The sequence below is a fragment of the Zingiber officinale genome, chromosome 6B, assembly GCF_018446385.1.
Source record: "Zingiber officinale cultivar Zhangliang chromosome 6B, Zo_v1.1, whole genome shotgun sequence".
In the NCBI taxonomy this organism is placed as follows: domain Eukaryota; kingdom Viridiplantae; phylum Streptophyta; class Magnoliopsida; order Zingiberales; family Zingiberaceae; genus Zingiber; species Zingiber officinale.
Window position 1 is genome coordinate 62,721,674 of NC_055996.1, and position 12,090 is coordinate 62,733,763.

The 12,090-nt window shown below is 37.7% G+C and overlaps 1 protein-coding gene across 1 annotated transcript; it reads left to right on the forward strand.

The window, feature by feature from the left end:
- Window positions 1–237: 237 nt before the first annotated feature.
- On the forward strand, window positions 238–1,392 carry LOC121991039 (transcription termination factor MTERF8, chloroplastic-like). The gene has a single exon (XM_042545067.1). It carries the CDS (start codon window positions 238–240, stop codon window positions 1,390–1,392), a length of 1,155 nt encoding a protein of 384 aa, XP_042401001.1.
- The last annotated feature ends 10,698 nt before the right edge of the window (window positions 1,393–12,090 follow it).

The window sequence follows — 12,090 nt, forward strand, 5'->3', positions numbered from 1 at the left end:
GTTGAAATAATTTTTTTAATACATATAGCAGAGCGTTCTTTTATTTTATTTTTAAATACCATTTTCATGATTTTCATAATTTATTTGATTTTTGTCCAGCTTGCTTTTTCATTGGAGGGTAAAATATAAATTATCAAATTATGAGGATAAATGACAAAATTTGAAACATTACACGGAACAATATAAACACGCTAGGGTTTTGGGGAAGAGCAGATCGAAATCTCTGAAGAAGAGACCATGAAGAGGCTATATCATTTCTCCTTCTTCTGCAAAACCGTGTCTTCCACTCGTTCTCCTCACCCCAACGATGCTGCCCTCCTCTTCGCCATCTTACCTTACTCGCCCTCCGCCGCCGGCGCCGCATCCGCCACTGGGAAGTACATGTTCAGGGCCCAATACCTCATCCACTCATGTGGCTTCGACCAGGAGAAGGCCACTGAGGCCTTGAAGCTTCTCAAGGGCATCCAATCCCGGCAGCAGCCCGACTGCGTTCTTGCTTTCCTCAAAAGTTACGGCTTCGATGACGCATCAGTAAAAAGGCTCCTACTTTACTTCCCCAAATATCGTCTTTGGGATGTAGAGAAGACACTTGCCCCAAAGTTCCGAGCTTACGAAGATCTGGGTCTCTCCCCATCCGACATCGTCCACCTCTTCCGGAAGAATCCCTCCTCCATCAGAATGAAACACGAACGCATTGTATCTAAGATCGAATTTTGGCAAGGCCTTCTCAGCTCCAAGGATGCACTGGTGAAGTCGATCAAGAGAAACCGAGGGATTCTTACGTGGAGCATTGAGAAGAGGATCCAGCCCAACCTTGAGTTGCTTCGGGAATGTGGCCTGGACGACCAAAAGCTCGCCTATATCTTGCGGAATCGCCCGATGATCCTGTCACATAATGCTGATTTCTTGAAGTCCTTGGTTAGTCGTGTGGAGGACTTGGGAGTGCCACGGATATCGGGGATGTTCCATTGCACTCTTTGTGCACTCGTCACGGTCAGTCCAGAGAAGTTTAATATGCAAATGGAATTGTTCCGGAGCTTTGGGTGGTCAGAGACCGATTTTGTTGCGGCATTCCAGAAATGTCCTACCTTTCCCCTAAAGTCTTCGATGGCTTTGCAGAGAAGAATGGAATTCTTGATAAATGAGGCTGGATATGCCTCTTCTTACATAGCTATACGTCCAATACTATTGGTAATGAGCTTGGAGAGAAGGCTGATTCCGAGACATGGGATCTTGGCAACCTTGAGGTCTAGGGGGCACTGTGAAAATGATTACAAATTAACAGCATACATGATGCTTACCGAGGCCAAATTTGTAGAGAAATACATTATCCTCTACAAGGACAGGTGTCCAGATCTGAGTGAACTCTATGCAAAGCTTAAACCACTCTAATGCTTCTGATTCTGGACATCAATGAGTTAAGTCATTTTCCTCCTTGCTGAGTTATAGTTCATGTTACCATTTTTCACTGAATGGCTTCTCTCCTCTGTCAAACTCTAAGCTAATATTTATGCCAACAAGCATGAAGATTAGAAGAATTCACAGAATCATGATCTTGATTTTGCTTCTCAATCTGCACGAACTTAAGAACAATTCACAGGATCATGATATTGATTTTGTGTCAATTGAGCCAAAATCTCTCAGATTCATTACTGGCTATGTTAGACAATTGTTACTGCAAGAGACATCCTTCTTTTATGAACATTCAGTAATCTACCCTTGTTTGAGTTGTGGCTACTCATCGATAGGTTCTGTTGAATGTTGCACGGTTGTCTCCTAACATATTTTTATAAAGGGAGAGGGACCACTGCCACATGGATGAAATGTTTTGAACACTTCTGAATTTTGTCGATTGACTTCCAATATGGATTAACTCGAGTCAAATTACTTTTATAAATTATAATGTTGTTTTATCTTACCTAGCTCACTTGTTTAGAAGGGTTTATTAACTTTTACTCGTAAAAAGCATAATAATTTTTATATATTTTATATAATAGCATATTGGCTTTAATGAGATATCAAACAGTTGATTTGGATTTATAAGGTTGGTTTTTTTTTTCTGATTGTTTATATATCTAGGGGAATTTTTAAGGTCTCATACAATGAAAAAAATTATAATTTTTCCAAAGGTGAAATTGCAAAATGAGGTAAGTTTGGAGAAAGCAAGGTAAGGATGGAATTCGGAACTTTGGTTTAGAAGTTTTTTAGACAATTAATTATTAGATTTGTGGCCATAAATGTGAGTATTAAAGATAAAATGATAGTAATAATAAAAATTGATGCACTATTCTTAAGGGAGTTAATTTTCTTTTTACCAACAATAAATTATTATTATTATTATTATTATTATTACTATTATTATTTTGATATTCGGAGTATAATTTTTAGAATTGACTTATAGTCCTATATGAATATGATCCTGTTAGTTATTTTTGTCATAAATTATTAATTTTGATATTGAAAAAAAATACTACCTTGGTTTCAAGGTTCTAAAATTCGCTAGGCGCTAGTCGGGCGGCGGACCAGCGCCTAGCGCCTAGGCCGTCTAGGCGGGGACTAGGCGGCGCTAGGCGGATTCCTCGGTATTCCTTGTTTCATGTGGACTGTGGATAATGTCATATACAAATCTAAATGTTGTCTTAAACAATTTCATAGCAATGGAGATCTAACTATGTATACTGAAATAAATACATACTTTCCAATACCAAAAAATGAAAAACTATAAAAGAAAATTAATAGTTTTGTGCAAAGGAAATATACTAGACTTAGTAAATATGAGTTAAAAAAAACAATTAAACAATAGAACATGCAGTAAGTTATCATAATCATATAGCAAACAGACAAACAGTAGAACATTGGAAAATAGTAGCAATAGTTCAATTCAAGATTACAATGCATTGTGAATCAGTAACCAGTAACCACTAAGCAAAATATAATTGTTAAATAACGTAAATCATGTCTTAACAAAATGAGTTCAAAATTACACAACTAATAATATCTCATAAACTCGTATTTATTCTGCTTCCTCTTCTCCATAATTTTCAATAACTTGTTCTTCATCGGACACAAACTCAATATCATTATTGTGATCCTCGTCTTCTTCTTCAGATTCAAAATCATTTTCATGAAGTTCTCTCACTCTAGAGCTTCTTCGGGGTTGTAGATTTTCATCCGCTCCACTTGCTTCATCAACCATTTGCTAAGTGAGCCCAGAACCTAGTTCAACTTCATCATCTTCTCCACCGTCCACAATCCAACCTTGTGCATTTAAAACATCTTTTGCAAGAAGGACATCAACATTTCTTTCTTTTTCTCTTTTTTGTTTGTTCAACAATCTAGCATTAAATTGGGCAAATACTAGATTGTTCAACCTGTTGACATCCAACCTATTTCTTTTCTTTGTATGAATCTAAAAAAAAAACAGAGAAAGTAAATATTATAGTTAGTACCTGAATATAGAGTAGACATTAAAAATTATAACTAATTTAATTAAAGAGTAGACTGAAAGTTTAAAACTTACTCCTTCAAATGTACTCCAATTTCTTTCACACCCAGATGAACTTGTAGTTAATGAAAGTATCCTCAATGCCACCCTTAGCAAGTTAGGTGTGTGAGCACCGTATGTACTCCACCATGCACATGGATCAAATGTATCATCATTTTTTTCACATGCTTTTGCTGCCAATGTTTTTCCAAACAACCCAGTCTTATTTCTATATTTTGGAAATTCCTTGTTAATAATTGTATCTTGTAGATCTAACTCATTGGCATGCAAAGTTTCCATGCATTCAAAAATCCCCATTGCGACCTCCTCATAAAGAGCAATAGAACTATCTTTGTAGTAAAAATAAGGATTCAACAAAAAAGCAGTGGTATGCAATGATGTATCAAGTCTATCCTTCATTTTTGACTCAATAATGACTATGATAGGCTGATAATTTGATTCCACGTTATTCAGAGCCACCTTGATATCTTCTTTAGCTTGAAGAAGCTCCCCATATAGAAACCCCATCGATGGCTTTCTATCTCCATCTACCAATCGAAGAACTCTTACCAAAGGAGCAAATATTTTCAAACAAAGTGTCACACCATTCCAAAAACTCATGCTCATCACTGTAGAGTAAGCCAATTTTCCTTTGTTTGTTTTTGACCATTTACATTTCTCCCACATATCACTTGTAAACATGGCTCTTAAACTAGCTTTTTTTTCAATCAAACTTTGCAATGTGAGGAAATTTGATGCAAACCTGGTAACTCCTGGTCGGACTATGTCTCTCTTCTTCGTGAAACTTCTCATCAATGATAAAGTCTTATGGTGAGCATAGATGAAAATGGTAAAAGCCTTGGATTGCTCAATCACCTTTTTATATCGTGGAAGTTTGCCAATACTTTCAAGCATGAGATTAATAGTGTGAGTTGCACATGAACTCCAAAAGATCCCGGGTCGTTTTTCTCTCATCAATTTAGCTGCAGCCATATTGTTGGTGGCATTGTCTGTTACAATCTGAACAATATTCTGAGCTCCTACTTGTTCAACACACTTGTCAACATACTCAAAAATAAGTTCAGCTGTATGTGCCTCTTCTGAAGACTCCTTAGACTCTAAAAATGTAGTACCCTCCTTGCAATTAACACACAAATTTAAGATGCTTCTTTTTTTTCTATCACTCCATGCATCTGTCATGATCGAGCATCCATTCTTTGCTCATTTTCTTCATGTTTCTTCAGCAATTGTTTTGTTCTTTCAACTTCGGCTTTCAATAGTGGCTCCCTAAGTTGATATTGAGTTGGAGGCTTGAATCCTGGTCCAAATTGACCCACTGCCTCCAAATTGCTTGAAGCTATCATTATCAACAGCATTGAATGAGATTCCATTTTCATAAACCCATCTCCCAACATATTGTTGAACTTGTTGAGTTCTCTCTTTGAAAAGAGCCTCATTTATATTTTTTTGCCGAAGTACTTTACTTCCACTAGAGCCTACATTTTCTGGAGCAATTGCCGATGCATATCTGTCCATGGGGCCAAGTGGAAGAGGTTTTTTAACTCCATCCATCCCTTCAATTTCAAGACCTTCTTCTTCATCTATGGAAATAGCCACCTCTGCTCTACAACTTTGTTCTTCCATTATTTTGTTCTTCTTTCTGTTCCTCCCTTCTAAAATAGTCTGTTTGCACTTATTTTTGTATTCTTGAGATGCTTTTCGACAACCCGATACATTTCCAAGTATATTTCCAATGTGCTCCTTTATCCTATACACTCCTCCTGACATTGCTTTTCCACATAACTTACATTTAATTTTGTCGAGGTTCTTAGGATCAATCAATATTCCAAACTCCCATCCGATGTCATTTGATTTTCTTCTAAGAATTCCGGATTCGGGTTGAGTGACAGATGCTGTCGAAGATGGATTGCTTGCCATTGATAACAGATAATCTGAAGGAAAAAAAATTATATATAACAAGACATAATATGATAATAAAATTTAATTATACCGTACAAATATACAATACAAAATAATGAAAATATGAAATATAACATTAAGTCATTAACAAGTTTGAGAATATTTTTTTATATATCTTAATCTAATTAATAAAATTTATTAGATATTTATTTAAATAAATTTAATTTTAAATATATTTTTTATATTATTAAATCTGTTATATACTTATATATAAATTAATAATATTTATTAGAATTTTTAAAATTTTAATTTAATTTTTATATTTTTAAAACTGATTTATATAAATTAATAATATTTATTAGAATTTTAATAATATTTATTAGAATTTTTAAAATTTTAATTTAATTTTCATATTTTTAAAACTGATTTATATAAATTAATAATATTCATTAGAATTTTAAAAATTTTAATAATTAATATTTATAAATCCGATTAATATACATTTATAATATATAAAATTTATAAATATGATTTATATAAATTAATAATATTTATTAAAAATTTTAATATAATTTATAAATAATTAAATATGATTTATTAATTTATTAATATGTATAATGTATTATATGTTTTTTAATTTTAAATATTTTTATATTTTTAAATCTGATAAAGTGATAAATGATAATATTTATTATAATTTTAAATTTTTTAAATATGTTAATATATAAATTAATATTTAATATTATTTATTTAAAAAAATTAAATATATTATTTATATATTTAAATATGATTATATAAATTAATAATGGTTATTAGAATTTTATATATAATTTTATATGTTTAAATTTGTTTTATATAAATTAATAATATTTATTATAAAAAAGATAAATTTTAAATATATTTAATTGGGATCTTAATTTTATTAGGGTTTATGAACTCAACCTTATTATTAAAATTATCCCCGTTAGGAGTTATGAATTGTTTTAATTTATTAAATCTAAAAAAAATTAAAAAAATAATAAAAAAAAGCAAAAAAGGGCGTCTCTTTCGCGAGTCTCGCGCGAAGGTGCGGACGGCGGACGCCACGGGCCGCCACCTGCGGCTCGCGGGAGGGCTCCGGCGCTGCCGGAAGCTTCGCCGGACGAGTCCTATGCGTCCGGCGAAGCTTCCGGCAGCGTCTGACACCTGCGATGCATCGGGTGTTGTCGCGACGCAGATTTGAGAAACAAAAAACGGGCGATGAAACAAAAATGAACGGAAACAAAAACTTACCGGAAGCAACGCGATCAGGGAAGACGAACAGCCGGGGCGATGAAACAAACGAACGCCTGGCAAATACCTAAAACTCAGATTTAACATGCCTTAAAAAACTATTCTGAATTGGTGCAACACTAATCGAGTCTTAATATCTTTATTATCTCCCACACTACTAATCTAAGACCTAGTCATGAGATTTCTTTCTTCTTCTTCTTTGTGTGCTAGGTTCTTTAAATGATCCAAAATGAAGGATACAACACGGTTCATCAACCACTCTTTAACAGAGACGACTTCGCATATTAGAAGAAGCAGATGTAGGTATACCTGAAAATCGACATTGATCAATGGTTCACCATCCGATGAGGATACAGGGCGTTGGTGGAAGAAGCAAAAAAAAGTACCAATCAACCCAAAAAGATGGAATTCGGAGGACAAGAAAAAGGCTAAGATCGAATCGAAGGCAACAAAACAATCTAGTGCAGAATTACTAAGGAAGAACTGAACCGCATTGGCGCATTCGAGAATGTCAAAGAGCTCTGGGACAAATTGATCGAAATGCACGAAGGAACAAATGAGACAAAGGTAACTAAAAAGGATTCATTTCTGAATAAATTACTTAACATCAAAATATAGGAAGAAGAAAAGGTGACTCAGGATGAGGCCCCCTCCAACGAATTAGACATTGAAGATTGGGAGCATCACAACTACCTCGTGTTGATAGTGTTAGGATCCTTCGTACGGAGGCTAGAGGGGAGGGTGTGAATAGCCGACCCTAAATCGTCGCATTTCTACAAAACGTGTTAGCGCAGCGGAAAATAAACACAGAAACGAAAGGGAAAGAAGACAAACCTCAAACAAACCGATGTAACGAGGTTCGTAGATAAACTCCTACTCCTCGGCGTGTCCGTAAGGTGGACGAAGCCTATCAATCCGTCGGTGGATGAGTCCCCGGAGAACCGGCTAATAAATGCTCCTTGTGGGTGGAGAAACCTCGCCACAATACTTGTAACAACAAGAAAGGAGTACAAGGAAAGCAAGAAGCAAATACAAACAACAATATGAATGCAACACTCGCTTGCCTTCTCTGTCGACCGGAGGCGATGAAGCAGCAACTTCACAACCCAACTGCAGCAGCTGATCGACGACTGGAAGCTCACGCGAAGCTTCGGAAGCGAGCTCAACAAAGCTCAGAACCTCAGAGCACAGAAGCAGAAGCTTCAATCCAAGGAAGAAGAAGAAGAAAGAAGGAAGAAGGAAGAAGGCTCGCAGCAGCAGCCCTCCTTTTATAACCTGCGAAGAAAGCGAAGAAACACAGAAGAAATCTAGCCGTTGCGTCGCAACGGCTAGTGCCTGGATCGGTCTGTGGACCGATCAGGCTCCATGTGGATCGGTCCACAGACCGATCCATTCCCTAGCCTTCGCTTCTGTTCCGTCTCTGATCGGTCCATGGACACATCAGGGAACCTCCTGATCGGTCCGTAGACCGATCAGGCTTCTCTTCTCCCGAACTTTTTTTGCGCCTCCTGATCGTTGTCTGATCGGTCTCCAGACCGATCAGATAACCTACAGTAGGCTACTGGATGGTTACTGATCGGTCTGGTGACCGATCAGGCTATCCAGTGTATCACTGGATCGGTCCCCAGACCGATCCAAACTCCCCATCCCTAAACCTCAGGCTTCTACACCAACATCCGGTCAACCTTGACCTGTTGGTTCATCATTCCTAGCATCTGGTCACTCCCTTGACCTGTTAGAATTCTCCACCAAGTGTTCGGTCAATCCCTTTGACCCACTTGGGCTTTCCTCTTTGTGCCAAGTATCCGATCACTCCCTTGATCTACTTGGACTTCCCAACACCAGATGTCCGATCACCCTTGATCCATCTGGATTTTCCCTTGCCCGGCTTCACTCACCAGGACTTTCACCTAGCTTCACTTACTAGGGTTTTTACCTGGTTTCACTCACCAGGATTTCCAATCTGCCTGGCTTCACTCACCAGGACTTCCAAACTACCTGGCTCCACTCACCAGGACTTTCCCGAATGTCTGGCTTCGCTCACCAGGACTTCCACTTTCACCTAGCTTCACTCGCTAGGATTTTCAATCTGCCCGGCTTCACTCACCAGGACTTCCACACTGCCTAGCTTCACTCACTAGGACTTTTACCTGGCTTCACTCACCAGGGGTTTCCCTTTCACCTAGCTTCACTCACTAGGATTTTCACCTGGCTTCACTCACCAGGATTTCCCGACTGCCTGGCTTCACTCACCAGGACTTCTCCGACTGCCTGGCTTCACTCACCAGGACTTTTCCCCGTGCCAAACTCCCTGTTTGGACTTTCCGCGTGTCAAGCTACCTGCTTGGACTTTTCCCCGTGCCAAGTTTCCGTACTTGGACTTTTCCAGTGCCAAGTCTCCATACTTGGACTTTTCGCGTGCCAAGCTCCCTGCTTGGACTTTTCCCGAATCAGGTCAACCAGGTCAACCTTGACCTAAGGTTGCACCTACAATCTCCCAAACACCTATTCTTGTCAAACATCAAGAATACAACTCTCTTCTCGTCAAACATCGTCAAACATCAAAACACAACTCGAGTCAGGTCAACTCGAGTCAGGTCAACTCGAGTCAGGTCAACCAGGTCAACCTTGACCTAAGGTTGCACCAATAATCTCCCCCTTTTTGATGTTTGACAAAATCCAAAATCAAGTTAGGTTAACCCGATAACCTAACTTAGGTTTTCCAATGTTCTTCCTTAAACATTCTTCCAAAACCTACACTTTCCCCCTTGGGACATCTCTCCCCCTTTTTGACACACATCAAAAAGAGGGAATCAAGGTCAAGAGTTTCTTCCTAATGAAAGTCTCATACCTTTCATTGAAACCCTTAATTTCCCCCTTGATACTAAACTCAACACTCAACTTAGTGACAATCCCATATCACTAATCCTCAAAAGTCTTAAGGAGTAAAAACTCCCCCTAAAAGTCAACTCCCCCTTGACTAATAGGTAAAACTCCCCATAAAGGTCAACTCCCCCTTGACTATTGCACCAACAATGTCTTGGAGAGTTTCAAACCTTTAGAAACCCTTAACTCAACTCCCACAGCTGAAATTTCAGACCATAGTCGAAATTCAGCAAATTCAGCACGCCTGATCGGTCACCGGACCGATCAGGACCCCTCTGGATCGGTCCTCAGACCGATCCAGCCTTCCCTGGATCGGTCCAGTGACCGATCCAAGTTCAGATCAGGCGGTTTCTGATTTCTTCTCTCCCGAAATTCAGAAACTCATAACAAATTCCAGAAAATTCGAAAAATTGTGAAATTTTGAGGATACATTCCTCATACCATATACTATCAAGGAAAAATAGTTTTCTATGAAAATAACTTCCATTTTTCAATCTTGATACAAAGTTCAAAAGACTTTGAAATAGTTCAAAGTTAAGTAAACTTTGTATCACAATGTTCAATGATGAATGCTATCACTAGAATGGCTTCATCAAGGTTTTTCAAATCAATTTTGAAATGTTTTTTTAACCCTTTAATTTAGGACCACAATCTTAGGGCTAAATGTACATGACTTGTACATAAGCTTTCCCTATGATCCTCAGTTTCTTGAATTAGGCTCATCTAGGTACAAAAACTATGCACCTTGATCCTAACTCATGATCCTAATATCTCACACACATCTAAAGTGTATCAAACACATCCAAGTCAATTTTGATGTGAGATATGAGTTTAGGTCATCTTAGGCTAAGTTCTCATGCATTTTCTAAACACCAATTTGATCTCAATATCAAATTGTGTTTCTATCCTTAAATTAATTTAAATTGATCATTAATGCAAGAGATGATGACATGGCATGAAATAATATCATAAATAGAAGCATGTGCCAATGTCATGATGTCATGGCATAAAGTTTGAAACTTAAATAAACATGACATAAAACTAACCTAAGCATTATCATGACATTTCAAAAGATAAACTTAAATATGATGTCATGACATGTGAGGGCAAACAATCATGGCAAGATTTAGCATGAATAAGACATACCTAGATTACCTATCTAAGTATCCTTAGCCTTAGCTAATACTTAAGCTTTAACCCTTGATTGCCCTAATATGCCAAAATCCTAATTTTGACACTTCTTGAACTCTAGATTCATTCATGCCACTTAAAGATCAAATTTATCCTCAAATCTTGGCATGTTTCATTTTTCCTCAAGAGTTCTCTAGATTTTCCCAAATTGTGCCAATTGAAATTAACATCATCATTTTCCATGATGGCACATTTTACTCTTCCAAGGAGTAAATATTAATGATTGTTCCATTTCATTTTCAAAGGTTCCCAAAAATCTTGAAAATGCTCGTTGAGTGTCAATTTCCTCAAAGTTGGGTTAACTACCCTTTTAATCGGAGTTGACACTCTCTAACCCATCTATGGGGTAGAGAAGATGCTCCTAGGTACCCAATACCTATTTGAGCTCATTGGGTTCACTAAATATTCACTAGGGATAACTTCCCTAGCAACCCTCCTAATGACCCTCTTAGGCTTTAAAGCCTTGGTCATTTGGGACTCATCAAGATCAACTCTAGGGGTGACTCCCCTTGTGACCTTGGTGGTGGTCTTCCTAGCCCTAGATTTTGTTCCATAATCGAATGGAACATTATGATAAGTGGGCTTGACCACTTGGGACTTAGGTTTGTGACCCAAACCTTTCTTGTCCTTTGACTTGGGTTTTTGACCCTTAGACCCTAGAGTTGACTTTTCTAAGTTCTTAAGAGCCTTTTCCAAGGTATCAAGTCTTGACCTCAAGACTTGATTCTCCTTCTCTAATACCTCAAGTTTTAATTTATCATTATTCCTTGAGGTATTTCTAGGCATATGTCTAGATGATTTGGGATTTCTACCTAGGTTCTCCTTAACCTTAGATGAGTTAATCCTAGTGTTATCATTTCTAGCATTGTCCTTACCTAGACTAACATGCTTGGCACCTAAGCACATATGTTGATTTCTATGATTATCATGCTTATCATTCTTGACAATTGCAATAAGACTACTAGCATGTATCTTATTAGAAGTGCAAGAATGAACCTTAGAGGATACCTTAGGGTTTGCCTTCGCTCCCCCTTTATACGTGCTTGGTCTTTTGTCCTTGTGAGATTGCCTCCCCCTTGGACATTGACTCCTATAGTGTCCCCATTGCTTGCATTGGAAGCACACCACGTGCTCCTTGCCCTTACGTTTTGGGACTCCGACTTCCTTGATCTTTGGCGCCGGTGGAGTCTTCTTAGTCTTCTTTGGACATTTACTCTTGTAATGTCCAAATTCCCTACACTCAAAACACATTATATGCAATTTACTTGAACTTAAAGTGTTTGAGTTACCTAGGGTTGAGGATGGATGGATGCTCTCTTCTTCATCCCTCCCGGAGG